Source organism: Pantherophis guttatus, chromosome 8 (assembly GCF_059756535.1).
Source record: "Pantherophis guttatus breed Tessera chromosome 8, ASM5975653v1, whole genome shotgun sequence".
In the NCBI taxonomy this organism is placed as follows: domain Eukaryota; kingdom Metazoa; phylum Chordata; class Lepidosauria; order Squamata; family Colubridae; genus Pantherophis; species Pantherophis guttatus.
Genome location: NC_142070.1, coordinates 78301947 through 78323623, shown reverse-complemented (window position 1 = coordinate 78323623; position 21677 = coordinate 78301947). Strand labels below are relative to the sequence as shown.

The window sequence follows — 21677 nt, the reverse complement described above, 5'->3', positions numbered from 1 at the left end:
GGCAAATGCCATCTCTGGCTGGCCCAAGAGTGGGGTGGGAATGGAGATTTTGCAATATCCTTCCCCCAAGAGTGGGGTGGGAATGGGGAGTTTGCAGTATCCTTCCCCTGCCACGCCCACCAAGCCACACCATGCCCACCAAGCCAGGCCCTCAGAACTAGTAGTAAAAAAATTTGGATTTCACCACTGATCTGAACCCAAAATGGCTGTGAAAGTTGGACCATAAGGAAGGCTGAGAAGGCCAAAGAATGGAGGCCTTTGAACTCTGGTGCTGGAGAAGACTCCTGTGAGTCCCTTGGACTGCAAGGCCATCAAACCGGTCAGTCCTAGAGGAGATCAACCCTGACTGCTCTTTAGAAGGTCAGATCCTGAAGAGGAAACTCAAAATTCTTTGGCCACCTAATGAGAAGGAAGGACTCCCTGGAGAAGAGCTTAATGCTAGGAAAGATGGAGAGCAAAAGAAGAATGGGACGGCAGAGAACAAAGTGGTTGGATGGAGTCACTGAAGCAGTTGGTGTGAGCTTAAATGGACTCCAGAGGATGGTAGAGGACAGGAAGGCCTGGAGGAACTTTGTCCATGGGGTCGCGATGGATCGGACACGACTTCTCAACTAACAACAACAACTGAACCCAAATTCCAATGTATTACCTTTCGACGTATCTCTGAATTACAATCTCTCAAAATTACATTTAGCAATGACAAAGAACGGCGAACGATTCTATTCGTTTTTTTAAAATAATAAAAAAAACCTGTTTAACAACGTTCACTTTTGAAAATATATAAAATTCATTAGCCAAATGTGGCAAGTAATTAGAGTTTAGCTGTGAATAAATGGGATGATCTTGGACCCCCCTGGTCTTAATATTCAATCTACCTTTGGTGATTTATTTTATTCCCGAACATTTAAGCGGGATGAACATTTTATTATTTAGAACAATATCTAGTGTGACATTTAGCACTTTATAAATAGAGCGGAGTGTTTTACAGAAATCCAATTCTGCAGATTTCAGGTTTTGAAGATTTTTCTCTTTTTTTACTTTTGGACCTAAAAAAAACGGTTTAGTTATGTGTTGTTTCTTTGAAGCAGTGGTGAAATCCATTTTTTTTTTACTACCGGTTCTGTGGGCGTGGCTTGGTGGGCTTGGTGTGGCTTGGTGGGTATGGCAGAGAAGGATACTGCAAAATCCCCATTCCCTCCCCACTCCTGGGGGGGGGGGAAGGATACGGCAAAATCTCCATTCCCACCCCACTCTGGGGCCAGCCAGAGGTGGTATTTGCCAGTTCTCCAAACTACTCAAAATTTCCGCTACCGGTTCTCCGAACTGCTCAAAATTTCCGCTACCGGTTCGCCAGAACCTATCTGATCCTGCTGGATTTCACCCCTGCTTTGAAGTGGTGCGCATAGTTAAATTGTACAGTAATTGCATAGCTAAAGGTCTGTAGAGATTCTCAGTCACTCAGGTCATGATTGCCCCACAACACAATTCTTTCAGCAGTTCCAAGAAGGCTCCGCACCCATTTTGCACTACTCAGGTGATCCTGAGGACATAGATAAATCTCCAAGTGGCATCAATACCCCTCTAAAAGAATGCAAATGACCAGCTGTCTGCAAGGAATATCAATCCTTCTATTCCCCACCATCCAATCAGAGCTGAAGAAGCTTCTGGGTTGAGAAGCGAAACGTCTTCAAAGAAAAACAAGGAAGTCTAGTTGCCTCTTGAAATAAGCACCTTTAGGACTGATGGCCTCATGAGTATTCTTCACGGTAAGAGTGGTTCAATGGTCTTAACTGATTGCTAATTGCCTTGCGATTAAATCTAGTTTGCTCTCATGTGCCACTCACTTCAGCATGAGGACACATCGCAAACTGTGCTGAAGAGGCTGGTTGCCATAGTATCATCTTCATAATATCAGTTCAGTCAGAACTAAAGAAAAGTCTTGGATGAGAAGGGAAACATCTTCAAGCAAACACAAGAAAGCAGTGGGCGTGGCTTGGTGGGCATGGCAGGGGAATGATATTGTAAAATCTCCATTCCCTCCCCATTCCAGGGGAAGGTTACTGCAAAATCCCCATTTCCTCCCTATCAGCTGGGACTCAGGAGGCAGAGAATAGATGGGGGCGGGGCCAGTCAGAATTTTTACTACCGGTTCTCCGAACTACTCAAAATTTCCGCTACCAGTTCTCCAGAACTGGTCAGAACTTGCTGAAACCCACCTCTGCAAGAAAGTCCAGTTGCCTCTTGAAAAAGCACTTTTGGGACAACCTGGATGACTGAGAATCTCCATAGATCAAGGGTGTCAAACTCGATTTCATTGAGGGCCGCATCAACATTGTGTTTGACTTTGGGGAGGGGGGTTGGGTGTGGCCAGGGTGGGCGTGGTCAGCTCAACGTCACTCATGTCGTGGGTGCCTGTGGTGGCCCGAGCGCTCTGCTAGCAAAAATGGGCTTCCGAGTTCCGTTTTCGGCTGTGGCGGTCTCCTGCAAACATCTACCAGCAGAAATGGAGCTCGGGAGTGCTGTCCACAGCCCTCGCGAGCTCAGTTTTCAGTGGCAAACAGCCTCCTGCAACCCTCTGCGGCCCACCCGAGCTCTGTTTTCACTGGCAGAGGCGCCGTGGGCCAGTCCTTTGCTATTTCCAAGGTGGCCCTACAGGCCAGATCTAATAAACCCGCAGGCCGGATCCCGGGCCTTGAGTTTAACACCCCTGCCATTGACAGTTCATGTATATTGCCACTATCAGCGTCCCAGCACTGACATATAATAAAGAGAGGAGAAGCTTGAACTTTTGCCTACTAAATCCCTTTGAAGATTCTCTCTCCTCGGAGATGGGAGAGGGGGGAGACATTCCTGTGATCTGACGAAGAAGAGATCAGGAAAGTGACTTGGAAGATAGCCAATGAGAAGCAGAGAATTGGGGATCGGAAAGGGAGGGATTGGTGGGCAAATGTCAATACTGACCGCGAAAGACCCAGGATCAGATCACTGTGGTCGAATAAAGAGAAAATTTCCTTAAAGATCGGCAGTTTGGAAATTCATTTATTTTGAGATAGCATCGAAACCTGACAGCCACATGCTGGCTAGGGAATTCTGGAGGTTGAAATCCACATAACATAAAGTTATTAAAGTTCTCCTGCCCTCAGGTGTTATGGAGACTGAATCGATGCCCATTTCTCTGGGATAGCCCTTCAACTATTGGGAGTTGCCATCATGTCTGTCCTTTGTTACTCTAAACGTCCTATTTCCCTCAGCCATTCATTGTATGATGTGGTCTCCAGACCTTCTAACATCCACATTGTTCTTCTCTGCACTCTTTCTAGGGCCTCAGTATCTTTTTTTTAAAATTATTTTTTATTGTGGTAACCAAAATTGGAGACAATTTTCCAAATATTTATTTATTTATTTTATTTTATTTATTTTGTCGCCTTTCTCTGCCGCCCAACTCCCAAGGGACTCTGGGCGGCTTACAACAGAGAATAAAACAATGCAACAATATGACCTCACTAGCAGAGTGTACAGTGGTATTATCACTTCTCATAATCTTGATACAAGTTGGGCCTGGTGGCTCAGCAGACTGATAGCATTGTGATTAACACCAGCTGTCTGCAATTACTGTAAGTTCGAATCTCACCAGGCTCAAGGTTGACTCAGCCTTCCATCCTTTCTAAGGTAGGTAAAATGAGGACCCGGTTTGTGGGGGCAATAAGCTGACTTTGTATAAATATACAAAAAGGATGAAGGCTATTGCTTAACGCATTGTAAGCCGCCCTGAGTCTCCGGAGAAGGGCGGCATATAAATCAAATTAAAAAAAAAAAGTGAAGTACTAATACCACTCTATAAAGCTTTAGTAAGACCACACCTAAAATAATGCATCCAGTGTTGGTCACCACACTATAAAAAAGACGTTGAGACTCTAGAAAAAGTGCAGAGGAGAGCAACCAAGATGATGAAGGGACTGGAAGCTAAAACATACGATAAACAGTTGCAGGAACTGGGCATGGCTAGTCTAGTGAAGAGAAGGACCAGAGGAGACATGATAGCAGTCTTCCAGTATTTGAGGGGCTGCCACAGAGAGGAGGGGGCCAAGCTATTTTCCAAAGCACCTGAAGGCCAGGCAAGGAATAATGGATGGAAACTGAACAAGGAGAGATTCAGCCTAGAAATAAGGAGAAATTTTCCGACAGGGAGATCAATCAACTAGTGGAACAGAAGTTGCCTTCGGAAGTTGTGGGAGCTTCATCACTGGAGGCTTTTAAGAAGAGATTGGATTGCCATTTGTCAGAAATGGTGTAGGATCTCCTTCTTGGGTGGGAGGTTGGACTAGATGACCTGCAATGTCCCTTCCAACTCTGTTAATCTGTTAATCTGATGCAATTCTTCTGTTGATGCAGCCAAGAAACTGCATTGGCTCTTTTGACAGATGCAGTATACACTTAGGTTACTATTCACTCACAAGCAGTGGAAGTAATTTCCCCTTCAGAGGTTTATTTCATTTAGCCTCCAGTATTACTTTTCTAGTAGTATGCCCCTTCAGTAGTACGCTATGAATTTTAAATAAAACTTTTATTGTATTAAATTAACCCCTCCCGTATTATGGAACAGGATGCTTGGAGAAAGGAAATGTTTTATTAATTGTTCGTCAGTATTCTTGGACAATGGCAATAACTACAGTTCCCTTCCTAATCTTGTCTGGCTGCACACTTTTTCTTAAATAAAAGGAATCTGTTGCTTTTAACCTTATCCAAAATGTCACATCCAGCGAATAATCTAAAACACAAAAGAGGCAATTTTACACCCTATCAAAGAATGTGAATAGTTTTAAAAAACTATTCTCGGGGAATTCAGTCTGCATTATAAAACCGCAATGCTTTTAAAATCTAAAATGTGATTAGAAAATTGTTAGAAATGAGCTACGTTCAAATATGTTGGCAAAACCAGCAATTAGGAGCAAATGGAATGTCTGCATAAAAGAGAAACTGCCAACAGCAACAAAGATAATCACTTTCCTTCTATTAGGAGTAAAAGCATAGGGGACGTTTTACGGTTGGATATTTTTTAAAAAAATAGAGAGACATTTTCAGTGAATTGGCTGAGGAGCATATATTTTAATTGCCCCGGATGTGATTTTTTCTGCCGAAAGTTCAACGGACAAGATAAGATTTTTCAACTTTATAGAAAGAATTATTTCGTGGAACTGTCTGTCTGAAATATCTTGGAATAGAAGAGAATAATCGTAGCTCAGGGTTGAACTGTGGGGTCCTTGGTGCTCCCTGAGCTTGGTGCTTTTTTTGCGGGCGTTTCATTACCCAACTAGCTAACATCATCAGTACTCTGATGAGTGGGCCAGCATTGATTATGATATGCTTAATATAATATTTAATAATATAATATTTAATAATATAATAAGAATATAATATAATATAATGAAATAATATAATATAATGAAATAATATTTAATAATATTTAATAATATAATATAATAATATAATATAATATAATATAATTGTCAGGTTTCGATGTCATCTCAAATAAATTGCACTCCCAAACAATTAATCTTTGCTGAAATATTCCATTTATTGAGTACGACAGATCTGGCCCCGACTTCGTCGTAGCCGATACTAACCCTCTGACCCCCAAACCCTTCCCTTTCCGTTCCCCAATTCTCATCTTCTCATTGGCCATCTTCCAAGTCAGTCTCCCCAGCTTCTGACCTCATCCCACAGGAATGTTTCCCCCCTCCCATCCCATCTCCTAGGGGATATTATCTACAGAGAAAATAAGTAGGTGAAAAGTCAAGCCTCGTCTTTTTATGGCAGCATCAGAATGCTGACAATAATATAATATAATATAATATAATATAATATAATATAATATAATATAATATAATATAATATAATAAATAACATAACACCCCATCACATCACATCACATCACAATAATATGATACGGTATAATATAATAATAATAAAATGAAATAATATAATAATATGAGATAATAATAAAATAAAATAAAATAAAATAAATGAAGGGGAACAAACATATTAGACTAATATTATTTCTGAGATGTCATTCTAAACATGAACGTATCAGATGTGTTAGACAAATCAGTTCTTAACCCAATCTGCCCATCCTCTGTTCAGCAATGTAGAAATGATGATGATGATGAAATATTATATGAAATATTCAGAGGCATCTCTGGAATCTGCCCCACAACAACAACTAAATCTCTGAGGAGATCTTACGTTAAATATGCATCCTTAAGAAAAGGCCACCCCTCCATTAAAAAACAAAACAAAAACTAGATTAATTAAGTAAAACTTTATTTTATACCCACAACAAAACATGGACCTGCTGATGTTTTCAGGCAGTCTTCTAAGAGCCTCATACGTGTCTTTTGGAGATCTGGGCTGTCCCATTCTTCTGGTTCTACTCCCCAGTACAGATCAATGACCTAGAAAGCCAACAAATAATATTATCATAGATATATGTAGTATTAGTCATGAATAGTAAATCAGTCTGTGACTCAACATTTTGAAAAAACAACACACCAAAGGCAATAGTTTAAGGACCTGGGGTTTCACTTCATGTATTTATGACAGTAGAGAAGAATCAGTTTCGACAACACTTAGGGCCACACCCAGTGGTGAAATCCAAATTTTTTTACTACAGGTTCTGTGGGCATGGCTTGTTGGGCATGGTGTGGCTTGTTGGGCATGGCAGGGGAAGGATATTGCAAAATCTCCATTCCCACTCCACTCTGGGGCCAGCCAGAGGTGGTATTTGCCGGTTCTCTGAACTACTCAAAATTTCCGCTACCGGTTCTCCGAAATGCTCAAAATTTCCGCTACCGGTTCTCCAGAACCTGTCAGAACCTGCTGGATTTCACCTCTGCTCTACGGTGGGAAATTGGGAGTGGGGATTGACATTTGAGGAAGAACCGAGCATTTGGGAATCTGGCTGTGCCTGGCATCTTCAAGGCTGTTTAATCTGAGACTGGAATTTCCCCAGCCTAACACTCGCAGAGTTTCCCAAAACATCTTGGCGGTGCTGGATTGGCTACACATGGACGGACCATGGGAGGAAGGCTGGGGGAACCAAGGGGTTAGTTCTGTATTGATGCTCAGGTTCTGCCTGACTCTACTGCAATGAGCATCTCTTAGCAAAATACCTTTCGCTTCAACCAAATGGAGTCGAGAGTCTTTCTTCCCTAAGGGATCAGACTGGGGCAGGTCTGACAGTGACTCTGTACAGCCCCATTTTATTCTTTATTCTTGGGGTACCGTGGAGGACAGCAAGGACGTTGTGTATTGTGATAGGAAAAATGAACCCCTTTCCCTAATGATCTAGAGCAGGGGTGTCAATGGTGGCCTGTGGGATGGATGCATCACCAGCAGGCAACGCCCACCCCGGCTCCGTGAAGGGAAAAAACATCGCGATTCGTTACATGACAACAACGTGACACGGTGAGTTTTGACACCCATAATCTAGAGATTCTCTGTACACCGAGCCAATCGTCATAAGAATTATCTAACTTGGTCTTGTAACAGCGAGCGCTAGTCATGTATTCACAGTACTATTTTTAAAATATTTCATATTTTGTTGTTTGGGTTGCCATAATACTGAGCCTTTAAAATAGCAGATGTTTTAATTGTTCACATTTTCTTTTCTGCCTACAGAGCCAGTCTGAATAATCTTAGATGTAAGCCCTCACACGGAGGAGGGGAGAAAAACAGAAAAAAAGAAAAAGAAAACCCCGATATGTTTATTTAAAGAAATGAAGTAATACAGTGTGATTTCATTTTTACCTCACGTGGATAGAAGCATGTTACAGATAGTCCTTGATTTACGACCGTAACTGAGCCTGGAATTATGATCATTTATTTATTGATTTGGAAAATTTACATTATGGCAACTCAAGGCGGCTTAAAAGGTAAAGGTAAAGGTTCCCCTCACACATATGTGCTAGTCGTTCCTGACTCTAGAGGGCGGTGCTCATCTCCGTTTCAAAGCCGAAGAGCCAGCGCTGTCCGAAGACGTCTCCGTGGTCATGTGGCCGGCATGACTCAACGCCAAAGGCGCACGGAACGATATTACCTTCCCACCAAAGGCAGTCCCTATTTTTCTACTTGCTTTCGAACTGCTAGGTTGGCAGAAGCTGGGACAAGGAACGGGAGCTCACCCCGTTACGCGGCACTAGGGATTCGAACCGCCGAACTGCCGACCTTTCTGATCAGCTACTTTAGACATTTGGACGCAATGTGAGAGCAATCCAAAAGGTTTTTAGGGGATAGGAACTAGTGCTCCTTGAGCTACAAGTGGAAACATGACAAATATAGGCTATGAATGGAGAGCTTAACAGCATTAAAGTGCCTGCGTTGTGTTATCATTTGTTGGATGCTCACAATGTCCTAATAAATGAGTCACGAAAGGAAACATTTCACTTAGGAATAGATTTGAAACACGTACAGCGAGCCTTCTGTCACTTCTGTAATGTTTTAACAGTTTAATTCTATATATGTCCACTGAGAGGAAAAAAAAAAAAAGAGCTCTTACTGAATTGAATGGAACTTGCTCCAAGATGTAATAAACCAGTGTTGGCAAACCTTTTCGGCACCGTGTGCTGAAACGGGAGCGTGTGCGCGCCCCCTGAAAACCGCAAGAGTAGATGGTCTCCCTGTTTCTGGTGCAAAGACCAGCTGTCCGGGGCGCCGGCGCCTCACCTTTTCAAGGTGTCAAACCCGATTTCGTTGAAGGCTGCATCAGGGTTGTGTTTGACCTCAGGGGGTGGGCGTGGCCAGCTCAACATCACCCGTATCGGGAATACCTGTGGTGGCCAGGTGCTAAGGCAGCGCTTCCCTCAGACTCTCCCTCGCGCTCATTACCTCAGAGGGCTGGGGGCGTGGCCATGGTGGTCATAGTCATGGTGGGTGTGGCCAGTTCAATGTCACTCTTGTAGGGGGCACCTCAGGTGGCCAAGTGCTAAAGCAGGACTTCCCTGAGACTCTCCCTCACTCTCATTATAATTTATTTCCTTCCTTCCTTCCTTCCTTCCTTCCTTCCTTCCTTCCTTCCTTCCTTCCTTCCTTCCTTCCTTCCTTCCTTCCTTCCTTCCTTTTCCTTCCCTCTTCCTTCTCCTTCCTTCTTCCTTCTCCTCTTTCCTTATTTTTCCTTCCTTGCACTCCTCCCATCTTTCCTCCTTTTTCTTTTTCTTTCTTCTTTCCTGTCCCTTCTTGCATACTTAAATGCAAAAGGGGAAATGTTTCTCCTTTTGCTTTGTTTTTAGTTTCTTTTGCTACCCCTCTGCCAGCGAAAACGGAGTTTGGGGGGGGAGTACATGCATCCCCCCCCCGAGCTCCATTTTCACTGGCAGAGAGCTGCAGGATGTTGTTGCAGCTGAAAATAGGGCCTGGAAGGGCCTCAACCAAAAACGGGGCCAGTCCTTTGCTCTTTCCAGGGTGGCCCCGCAGGCCAGATCTAAGTACCCCGTGAGCCGGATCCGGCCCACGGCCTTGAGTTTGACACCCCTACTCTAATAAATCCTGGGAGTTATTTTTTTGGGGAAAAAGAAAAACGAGTAAAGACCTTCTTGCAAAAATGGTGGTTTTGAGAATTCCCCGAGGAAAAGGCTGTGATTTAATCCCGTTTGGCAGTAGCAACTAAAACCTTGTTAAGGTTTAGGGCAGGGGTCAGCAACCTTAAACCCTCAAAGAGCCACAAATGTCCTAACCGGACAATTCTGGAGCTGACCGGAAGTCCGGTTCCCCCACCATAGAGTCTCCTCCTAGCATTCCATGCCCCCCCGCAACTGGAAGCTCCTCTCAAAATTGTAGCGCCGACCTGCGACAGGGAGCTGCAGCAGAGGGATGAAAGAGCCACATGCGGCTCCAGAGCCACAGGTTGCTGACCCCTATTTTAGGGGGGGAAAAAATGTCAAGCCAAGATATGGAGTCAATTCTGAATTCAGAAAGGTCACACACTGGTTGGTACATAGAAATCCAATAAGGTTAATGGCAACCGTACCTCGAATGGCAGTTTTATCTTAGGTATCAATTTATCTTTAAACTGAGCTATTTCTTAAAAAAAACCCAAAAACATCAACAACTCTCAAGAGTCAGTATTTAACATAAGGCTTTTGTCAGGTTTCCAGTGATGAAACCCATCCAAATTTTTTTTTAAAAAAAGCCAAGTCCATCTTCCAAAACAAATTTTCTTCTATTTAAGTAAGAATCAAATTGGCAAAGTTGATTGTTGTAATTCTGGATGTGACACAAACCGGAATTACACCACATAATATTGCAAGTTAGAAACATCCCTCAAAAGTCACATTCTCCAATAAACACTCAATCCCCATTTCCCGATGTCGTCAAACTCCACCTTCGATTCTCACCAGGAGCAGCCTCCGTTCCCACGGGAAAGAAAGTCACCTAGCCAAAAAAATCCTCACTATCTGGTTTAGTTCTGCAACCCAACAAGACAGACACAAACTTCAGAGGATAATCAGAACTGCAGAAAAAACAATGGCTACCAACCTGCCTTCCATGGAGGACCTGTATACTGCACGAGTCAAAAAGAGGGCTGGGAAAGTATCTACAGACCCCTCACATCCTTGACATAAATTATTTCAACTTCTACCCTTAAAATGACGCTATAGAGCACTGCACACCAGAACAACTAGACACAAGGACAGTTTTTCCCCGAACGCCATCACTCTTCTAAACAAATATTTCCCTCAACACTGTCAAGCTATTCACTAAGTCTGCACTACTATTTCTCTTCTCATAGTTCCTATCACCCATCTTCTCCCACTTATGATTGTGTGACTGTAACCTTGTTGCTTGTATCCTTACGATTTATATTGATTGTTTCCTAATATGATTTGATTTCTTATTTGTTCCCTATGACTATCATTAAGTGTTGTACCTTATGATTCTTGATGAACGTATCTTTTATTTTAGGTACACTGAGAGCGTATGCACCAAAGACAAATTCCTTGTGTGTCCAATCACTCTTGGCCAATAAAGAATTCTATTCTATTCTATTCTATTCTATTCTATTCTATTCTATTCTATTCTATTCTATTCTATTCTATTCTATTCTATTCTAATTTTTTTTAAAAATTTTTTATTTGATTTATATGCCGCCCTTCTCCGGAGACTCAGGGCGGCTTACAATGCGCTAAGCAATAGCCTTCATCCTTTTGTATATTTATACAAAGTCAGCTTATTGCCCCCACAACTGGGTCCTCAATTTACCTACCTTAGAAAGGATGGAAGGCTTAGTCAACCTTGAGCCTGGCCAGATTCGAACCTGCAGTAATTGCAGGCAGCTGGTCTTAATAACAGGGTGCTTTAGACCACTGTACTACCAAGGCTCATTCTATTCTACTCTACTCTACTCTACTCTACTCTACTCTACTCTACTCTACTCTACTCTACTCTACTCTCTCCTTCCCCCCACCTTAAGAATGTGGCGAGCCCGAAAAACCCCCTTACATAGGAAAAAGAAAGAAAAGGAATAAATGAGTATGCGAAAGAGCTAAATAAAATGGCTACATGTATGTCAAATTCGGGCTCGGCAGCTTTGCTTTCTGAAACTCGAAAAACCAGTTGACCTTCAAAAAATAAATAAAAATAAAATAAATTACAAAAGAAAGACCTGCCTTTAGCATAAACTGGCATATTGCTGTCCTACTTCTGATTTTTCATGTGCCAGGCGTAATCACATCATGGCTCTCCAACATTTTTGACCACTGAACTGAAGTGATTTGATGCCTGATTGAGTGTGCGCACAAATTGCTGCATTAAAAAGAAAACATATCCCAATTACTCCTCTCATCCCTCTTCTTTTCCCCCTCACAGTTGTGTGTCAAATTATGCAAAAACGGCCTCTTTTGTACATAAGCTGTCAATATTGCTCCTCTTAGCCTTGGATGAGATTGGAATCAGGAGTCTCTGTTGCTAAAATTGTGATGATTTGATGCCGGCAGACAGATTGGCATGCATAACTGACCTGGGCTAAACCTGAAGCACAGTCCGGTGGAGGCCCCGGAGAAGGCCAGAGCCAGGGACTGGCGCGTCCCCTGACTTGAGGCAGAGGGTGAGTGGACGGCATGTGGGCAGAGGCCCTGGGGAAGGCCAGAGCCAGGGAATGGCACATTCCCTGGCCTGGCCAAGGCAAACAGCGAGCGGGCGAAGGCTCTGGGGAAAGGGCGGAGCCAAGGAATGGCTTGTTCCCCAACCCAGCTGAGGTGAGAGGGCAGAGGCTCTGGGGTCCTGGGGAATGGCATGTTCCTGGGCCCCCGACCCGAGGTGAACGGGCGAATGGGCAGCATGCTTACCTTTGGTGAGCAGAGCGGGCGAGGCGCGGAGGCGAGGCGAGGTGATTAGCTAGGCCGCGTGGCAAAGGCAACATATATAGGGCAGGGTGGGGCGAGCAGGAGGGTGGAGCAGGCAAGCAGCAACTGGGTAGGGGTGAGCGGCAACCGGGCGGGCGGGGGCAGGGATAGCCAGAGGTGGTATTTGTCAGTTCGGCGAACCAGTTAAAATTTCCGCTACCAGTTCACCTGAACCGATCCGAACCGGCTGAATACCACCTCTGCTGAGACATGGTGAATAATCATAATACTAGCAATTTCACAGCACACGCAACTCTACCAATGGGCATCACAAGAGCAACGAGACACCACTTCTTAAGTTAAAGGGCAATTCCGATTCGAAGGTGAGAATAAAACGGTGGAGTGAGCCAGACAAAAATGGATCAAACAATAATGGCACATGATTACCCTTGGCTGTGAAATCTGAAGGTGCCGCATGGCTGTTTTGTTTTGTGAGGCTACACAAATGTCCCCTAGACTTAATACCAGACAGTATCTTCTGGCTGTGACGGTGATTTTTAAGTTAGTGCCATGGAGACAACAGCCAAAACACAACACTCGTGCTCACATATTGATTAGGTGGGCGTGCATTTAGCATTGCAACCCACAAATGAATGTTGTCAGCATGCTATCCTTTGTCGCAGAAGAAAACCAACAGAAGGCAATTCTTGGGGAAGTCCGCAAATCCAATGGCCATTATTGTTCCATCATACCAGAGGTGCTATTCAGCTGGTTAGGATTGGTTTGGGCAAACCGGTAGGTCTGACAATCAGCTGGCCCCACCCACCCGCACCTGCCCAATCCTGTCCTTTATTTCCTTCTTTCTGGCTCAGCTGATTCGCACAGCACAGCTGATTTCCGTGCCTCCACTGTTCTTCTTACCAGGGCTGCCTTAGAAGGTAAGCAGCGGAGCTTCAAATTGTTGTATTTTGAATGCTGCGAGGAAGTGTGTTAGGCGCACGCCAGTGGTGAAATCCAAATTTTTTTACTACTGGTTCTGTGGGCGTGGCTTGGTGGGCATGGTGTGGCTTGGTGGGCATGCAGGGGAAGGATACTGCAAAATCTCCATTCCCACCCCACTCCAGGGGAAGGATACTGCAAAATCCCCATTCCCTCCCCACTCCTGGGGGAAGGATACTGCAAAATCCCCATTCCCTCCCCACTCCTGGGGGAAGGATATTTTTGCTCTCCCCACAGGCTCCAGAGGCTTTCTAAGTCCCACCGGAAGTCAGCAAAGGGACAGTTTCCAGCCTCCAGATGGCCTCTGGGGAGTGGGGAAGGCTGTTTTTGCCCTCCCCAGATTCCAAGAAAGCCTCTGGAGCCTGCGGAGGGTGAAAAACGGGCCTACCGGGCCCACCAGGACATCATGTGCCAAAAGTGGGGGGAGTGCGGGGGGGGGGTCACATGCGCATGCACCGGGGGGGGGGGAGAGGGGAGGCGAAAGGATAGCAAAAAGGATAGCCATCACTGCTCTATAGGGTTTCCTGCCTAAGCAGGGGGTTGGACTAGAAGACCTCCAAGGTCCCTTCCAACTCTGTTTATTCTATTCTATTCTATTCTGTTCTATTCTGTTCTGTTCTGTTCTGTTCTGTTCTGTTCTGTTCTGTTCTGTTCTGTTCTGTTCTGTTCTGTTCTGTTCTACTTTATTTCTATTTCTATTCTAATTTCCTGGGAGTTATTCTTTTGGGGAAAAAAAATGAGTAGAGATCTCTTCCAGTCTTGCAAAAATGGTAGTTTCAAGAATTCCCTGAGGAAAAGGCTATGATTTAATCCCATTTGGCAGTAGCCTTGTTAAGGTTTAGGGGCGAAAAAATTGTCAAGCAAAGATACAGAATCAATTCTGAATTAAGAAAGGCAAAATGGGTCACGCTGGTCGGTACATAGAAATCCAGTAAGGTTAATGGCAACCGTACCTCGAATCGCAGTTTTATCCCAGGTATCAATTTATCTTTAAACCGAGCTATTTCTTTTCTCTCTCTCTTTTTTTTTTTTTGGTTTAAAAAAATAACTCTCAAAAACCAATATTTAACACGAGGTTTTGCTTTCTGAAACTAATTAAATCAATCAATCAGCTGAGCTCCAGAGGAACCAACGGCTAACAGATTTCCATTTAGCAAGCATACGAACATCCCGGCTTAAAATTTCGACCCGTCGGAAACAGTACCTGAAATTCCATCCCATAGTTTTCCCTGCAGAATTCCCGCAGCTTGGGATAGATGTGTTCTCGTAAAGCGTTCCTTTCGGCAACCGTATCTGTAAGCGAGGAGGTAGAAAAGAACAACAACGCTTATTTTAAAAATTGTGAACACAAGCGTAAGGCACAAACCTTGATTCGGTGCTCTAGGGAATAGCTTGTTGAACAGAAAACACTTACTGTGACATTTACCCAAATGTAGTTGAACACTTATGGCAATAATTCAGCAGAATGTTTATACACGACACATATTTGGGATGCATATATATATATATATATATTCACTGCGACATTTAATATATATATATTTTGAACAGTCTACTTTTTTCATCCTCTCTCTCTTGGATATTCTGAGGTTGTTGTCTTTCGTAGGATGCCGTCTTACTCCACCAAATCAGGCTGTGAAAGCTGTAATGAGACAGAGCAGTCTCCACGTTGGAAATTAGAGCATTTCTGCAATAAACCGACATTGATTGAGGTGATGGAAAGCTTGAATTCATGGCATTTATTTTGGCACAGGAACAGTTGGGTGATTGGGAATGACTCGGGCGGTGGTGGGTTTCGAAATGTTTTACTACTGGTTCTGTGGGTGTGGCTTGGTGGGCGTGGCAGGGAAAGGATACTGTAAAATCTCCATTCCCACCCCACTCCAGGGGAAGGATACTGTAAAATCTCCATTCCCATCCCAATCCAGGGGAAGGTTACTGCAAAATCCCCATTTCCTCCCGATCAGCTGGGACTCAGGAGGCAGAAAATAGATGGGGGCGGGGCCAGTCAGAGGTGATATTTACCAGTTCTCTGAACTACTCAAAATTTCTGCTACCGGTTCTGCAGAACTGGTCAGAACCTGCTGAAACCCACCTCTGGACCCAGGGCACAGCACAGAGGAAACACAGAAAACTGGCAGTTCAAACCGTTCCTTTATTGCTCCAAATTTCCCCAAACACTTCCATGTTTTTGGCAAGTCCCAAAGCAAAATGATCACACACACACCCCCTCTAGTAGCCTCTGTGTCAGCGTTTCAACGCTGGCATAGAGAGCAGAGGAGAGCGAGAGATAAACTCTGAAACTTTTGCCTGCTAAATCCCTTTGAAGTCGGGTTGTCATGGAAATGAGGGAGGGGGCACATTCCTGGGAGATGATGAGAAAAAGAAGTCTGAAGAATGACTTGGAAGATAGCCAATGAGAAGCAGAGATTTGGGGATCGGAAAGGGAGGGATTGGGGGGCAAAAGGTCAGTCTGCGAGTAGTCCAGTCCAACACCGTGAGGAGTCCAGGAAGCCAAGGAGCAAGGCAATTAATCCAGGAAGTCAGGAAGAAAGCAGGAAATCCAGGAAACTTCAAATGTTGGCAACAACACTTCAACACTCCAGGAATTCAGTGTTTGTTCCCGATAAATCTCCCTCCCCACAATGTCTCCTTAAGTCTCAGTCCCCAGGTGTGCCCAGGACCCTTGCCTGCCCTCCTTTCCTCCCGCAGGTCCAGTTTACTCTTTCTAGGCGCCCGACAGTGAGACGCCGGGCAGCTGAGCAGAGGGCAGCCCCGACAGACACAGCTCAGCTGGTCCAGCCATGGCCTACACTCCTCACCCGCGGCTGAGCTTGGCCACAGGGGGCCTCCGGGCCTCCGCAGGTGGCGGCACTAGCAGCAGCAACACCTGCAGGTCCTCAGCCATCCCCGCCGAGACCTGCGCCCAGCTGCGGGATGCGTCAGGACTGCCGTTGTAGTCCTCCGTGACTGCCCGCTCTGCATGGAGGCCTCTCTACCGCCGGTGGCCGCCCTGCAAAGGAAGCCCCGGGGTGGTGATGCTTGCGCTGGGACTGCTGTGGTGGGCACTTGGTAGCGCGGGCTATGTGGACGCGGCACCTGGACATGGAGGCGAGAGCGGGCGGGCTGCCACCATGGTGCAGGAGCAGGCGTTCAAGGTCTATGGTCGGTGCCACGGGCGGTGAAAGGGGCGGGGGGCACAGGAGTTCACAGGGATGTGGCTGCCTTGGGAGGTTTGGGGGTGTGAGTGACCTCTGTGTGTGTGTGTGTGTGAGAGAGAGAGAGAGAGGGGGGGGAGCTTATTTTCAGGGGAGGGCGTATATTTAGGCCCTGATCTGTCCCCGTCCACACACACACACAAACACAGCCAGCTGAGGGTTAAGGAAGCACTTGGCACACACCCAGGTCTTTATCTCCAACTTGGCAGCGATATACACACTGTCTGCCAAGTGCTTTTATTTCCACAGAAACAGAAAGATAATATACTCAGCGTACAAGAGTCCAACAAAAATAAATATTCCTCTCAGCAGTTTTGGACGATGCTCTAGTGACTATCCAAGGTTTATTTTTGTTCGTCACAGGGATCACTGGCCACCACCCTCTATTATATAGTCTCTGGGGTGTGGTCCAGTGACTCAGTTCTAATCCCTAGCACGCCTCCTGAGCTGCTGCAATCGTTTATCACGCCTTCGGAGGCGTGCGTCCAGGAATGATGTCTCTCCTTCACTCTCATCCAAGACACCTGTCTCCCTGCTAATCTCCTCTCCCTCGGCCGGCACCTGAGACAGTGCCAGAGGGGAGGGGCCTGGAGAAGGAGGCCTGGCTGACTCCTCTTCCTCATGCTTGGAGCTTTCTTCCTCCGATGGGATAGGCTCAGAGGGCGGGGCCACAACAGGCCCACCCCAAAAATCAGGCTTGGCCTTATTTTCGGGACATGTCCTATTTTCGGGGAAACACGATAGTCGGAACGGAAGAAGCTTCTTGGATGAGAAGAGACCAAAGAAAAACCAGAAAGTCCAGTCCAGAAAAAAAGAACCTTTGGGACAACTATGACCTGGATGATGGAGTATCTCCACAGACACTTGGAAAACAAATATTCTGAAGCCTACATCAACAAAGATCAGAACTGTGCAGTAAAAGCACCATTAAATGACGACTGGTCCTACAAAGTGGCTGTTACTGTATTTTGCAGGTGACTCCTGTTTTTCTTTCTTTCTTTCTTTCTTTCTTTCTTTCTTTCTTTCTTTCTTTCTTTCTTTCTTTCTTTCTTTCTTTCTTTCTTTCTTTCTCTTTCCTTCCTTCCTTCCTTCCTTCCTTCCTTCCTTCCTTCCTTCCTTCCTTCCTTCCTTCCTTCCTTCCTTCCTTCCTGAGTTTTTAGAAAGGCGAAAGCAATCAAACTCAAGAGTGCACAGTTGAACCCTGAGCTATAAATATTCTCTTCTGCTGGATGAGTTTTTCTACAGAACTCAGGAACACCATTAAAACCCGACTTTCATTCAGAGAATTCGGAATGTAACTTTAAAGCCGAATCCATTAGCACCTGCAAATGTAGGTTGTTATTCAATAGCTAGTACACTCAGTCCTACAACAACATTATAATATTTTAATTTCATAAGGTCTCTAGCAGTGGTGGGCTGCAACCGGTTCGGACCGGATTGCCTGATCCGGTGGCAATGGCGGCGGGTGGTTCGGAGAACCGGTAGCAAAAATCCCTGCGCCCCCCCCCAAGCCCAGCTGAGCCGCACGATCATCAGAGGCTTTTTTTTTAAACTTTTAAAAGCATTTTTTCTACAACCTCTCTTCTGACGAAAAAATGCTTTTAAAAGTGAAAAAAAAAAGCCTCTGATGATCGCGCTGCTCAGCTGGGATGGTCAGAGGCTTTTCAAAGCATTTTTTTCTGCAACCTCTTGGCCGAAGAGGTGGTTAAAAAAAAATGCTTTGAAAAGTCTCTGACGATACCAGCTGAGTTGCCTGATTGGCAGAGAGGCTTTTCAAAGCATTTTTAAAAAGCCTCCCTGACGATCCCAGCTGAGTTGCCTGATCGGCAGAGGCTTTTCAAAGCATTAGAAAAAATGCTTTGAAAAGTTTTTTTTAAAAAGTTGGCCACGCCCACCCAGTCACATTACCCCCCCTCAAGCCACGCCCACAGAACCGGTAGTAACAAATTTTACATTTCAACCCTGGTCTCTAGCAGTGGTGGGCTGCAACCAGTTAAACAACCTGCTCTGTGAATGCACGCCTAAGGCACCTGCGCACGGCGTTCAAAACACAGCAATTTGAAGCTCAGCTGCTTACTTTCTAAGGCAGCCCCGGTAAATAGAACAGTGGAGGCATCGAAATCAGCTGTTCTGCGCCAATCAGCTGATCCAGAAAGAAGGAAATATAGGACAGAATAGGGTAGAGCCCAGTGGGTGGGGCCAGCTGATTGTTGGAACTACCAGTTCACCCGAACCGGCAGCAGCCCACCACTGGCCTCTAGTCTTTAAGCCCGTTTTCTATAGAGATAGTCCTTGACTTACAACACTTCATTTAGAGACCGTACAACGGCAGTCAAAAAAAGTGACTTACAGCCATTTTATACACTTATGACCCTTTGCAGCAACCCCATGCTCACGTGATCAAAACTGGGACGTTTGGCAACTGACTCATATTTATGACGATTGCAATGTTCAGGGGTCACGTCATCCCCTTTTGTGATCGTCTGACAAGCAAAGCCAATAGGGAGGGCAGATTCACTTAATAACCATGTTACTAACTTAACAACGGTTGTGATTTATTTAACAACTGTGGCAAGCAAGGTGGTGAAATGGGGCAAAACTCCCTTTAACAAATGTCTCACTTAGCAACATACATTTTGGGCTCAATTGTGGTCATATAAGTCGAGGACTACCTGTAGCGAGATGGAAAGAGACTTAAACCCTGGATTTTTAAATGATTTTAAAACTGGAAGAGAAATCAAATGCTTTGAGCGCCAAGCAAATTGCTTTAACCATAAATTAAGAGTTAAAACTTTTTTTTTTCCAATTTAACTGATGATGTCCTTTCTACTCCGATGTGTAAAACGGCACAGTTTACCCTCAAAGCAGCAACAAAGACCTGCGTTGAACTTTTTTCCTCCATGATTAAAGTTTGCGATATTTAAAGAAGGTAAGTCGGCCTTCTTTTACGTCGGTTCAGAGATCAGTCACTGGTTTAGCTATATCCTGTGGTTTCCGCTAAAAATAGTGTTTCCATGCTCAATTACTTCCAGTGTTTGAATGGGCTATTAAGTCAATTAACGGCAAAACTGAAGCAGCTTTCTTCGGAGCTCAAAAGCTCCGGATGATCAGAGGTCGTTTACCCATTGCAGTTAACAACAAACAGAAAACATAGAATAACGGAGATGGAAGGGATCTCGGAGGTCTTTCTGGTGCAAATTCTGCAGGTTCCTGCTATACCAGGGGTCAGCAAACTGCGGCTCTGGAGCCGCATGTGGCTCTTTGGGCCCGCTGCTGTGGCTCCCTATCAAGTGATCCCACCACTGGCTGGCCCCGCCCCTCGCCCTCCTCTCCCAGTCACTCCTCGCCTGGCCTGAGAAGGTAAGGGTGATGGCGGGGGATGGAGAAGCGGCCAGGGCAGAGACAGAGAGATACAGAGAGAGGGAGAGAGAGCGAGAGACATAGAGAGATACAGAGAGAGGGAGGGAGAGAGAGAGGGAGGGAGGGGAGAGAGAGAGATGTCAAAATGATTTTGTGGTTCCTGATGTTTTTTAACAACTGGTTCTCTGCCCTAATGACCAGCTGGGTAGGCGTGGCTAGGGGGGTCATGTGACTGGTGGAAGTGAGTGACATCGAGTTGGCCACGCCCACCCAGGTTTTGTGGCTTCCGGTGTTTTCTTTTCTGTGGTTAACGCATTGTAAGCCACCCTGAATCTCCAGAGAAGGGCGGCATATAAATCAAATCAAATAAAAATAAAATAAAAAAATAAATATGTTTTCGCCTCCATCCCCCTAATCATTTTTGTTGCTCTTCTCTGCACTCTTTCCAGAGTCTCAACATCTTTTCCATACTGTGGTGACCAGAACCAAATGCAGAGTTCCAAGTGTGGTCTTACTAAGACTTTGTAAAACAGTTCTAGAACTTCACACGATCTTGATTCTATCCCTCTATTAATATAGCCTAGAATTGCATTAGCTTTTTTGGCAGCTGCATCATACTTCTGGCTCATATTTAAGTGAGGATGCCAAAATCCCTCTCACAGTTACTGGCATTAAGGCAATAATTTCACCTAGTCCAGCGGTTGACAACTTTAAGCACTCAAAGAGCCATTTGGACTCATTTCCCACAGAAAAGAAAACACAGGGAGCCACAAGGTCCTACCCAGAAGCCCCCCGTTCAATTCTGGAGCTGACCGGAAGTCCAGTTTCCTCACCATAGAGTCTCCTCATAGCGCGGTGTCCTTTTTCCTCTACCTGTCCTAATTAAAAGCCCTATCGATTGTGGAGCTGACCGGAAAATCCGTCCCTTGCCATAGAGTCTCCTCCTGGTGCCCTGTGCTTCCCCCCATAACCAGAAGATCCTCTCAAAATTGTGGCACCGATCGGCGATAGAGAGCCGCAATAGAGGGATGAAAGAGCCACATGCGGCTCCAGAGCTGCGGGTTGCTAACTCCTGACCTAGTCTATAGAACTGCCGTAATTCGATTAAATGAAGGAGACAAGACTGAAAATTAACCAGTTATAGAGTTCAGCAACTGACTTGTTCTATTCTTGTATACCTGGAATTTCTCAGCCTTGGAACTAAAGTTGAACTATCGTAAAGTTCCAATGAATGCAATTATTCAGGAAAACCAATTCAAAGAATGAGAAGACCTATTTTGGCTTAATTATGGAAATTTATTTTTACTCGAATAAGTGTGAAATTCAGCGTGCATAATACAGAGTGCATTTCAAAAGGCCAACTTGTTTTACCATGCAAAACTTGTTTTACCATGTACCTCCCCTATATCGGAGCGTTGGAAAAGACAGCAACGATAAATAAGAAGGAATAAATTAATTAGGATGACCGACAGGTCATCTAATTTAATTGTATAAATTTATCAGACCCTCCCCCTTTTCAAGGTGGGATCGCTAGCAAATGAGTCTACTTCGCAACGAAATAAAACCATTATTTTTTTCATTTTCAATGTGGAAAGAGCTTCTTAAATATCTGCCTTTTGAGAAGCCAAATAGCGTTCTTTTCTCGTTGCTAACGTGGAAAGAAAAAAGTTATTTTTTTGAATCGTATGAATTAAGTACCAGCCTGTACTAAAGATAAAATCTATAAAAACGCAGACCAAAATAACAACTGTTTCTTTCTTTTGAA

General features: G+C 44.8%; 1 protein-coding gene across 2 annotated transcripts in view; it reads right to left on the bottom strand.

Moving 5' to 3' along the window:
- NWD2 (NACHT and WD repeat domain containing 2) overlaps positions 1-21677 on the bottom strand; it is an 86169-nt gene that overhangs the window by 24262 nt on the left and 40230 nt on the right. The window contains exons 2-3 of one of the 2 annotated variants that reach the window (XM_060690814.2): positions 14539-14627; positions 6336-6452 (exon numbers count right to left, since the gene is read on the bottom strand). In XM_060690814.2, the coding sequence (XP_060546797.2) occupies positions 6336-6452; positions 14539-14627 (206 nt within the window). Of the gene's footprint in view, positions 1-6335; positions 6453-14538; positions 14628-21677 lie in introns of those variants that run through there. The other variant, XM_034442505.3, reaches the window with a different exon arrangement.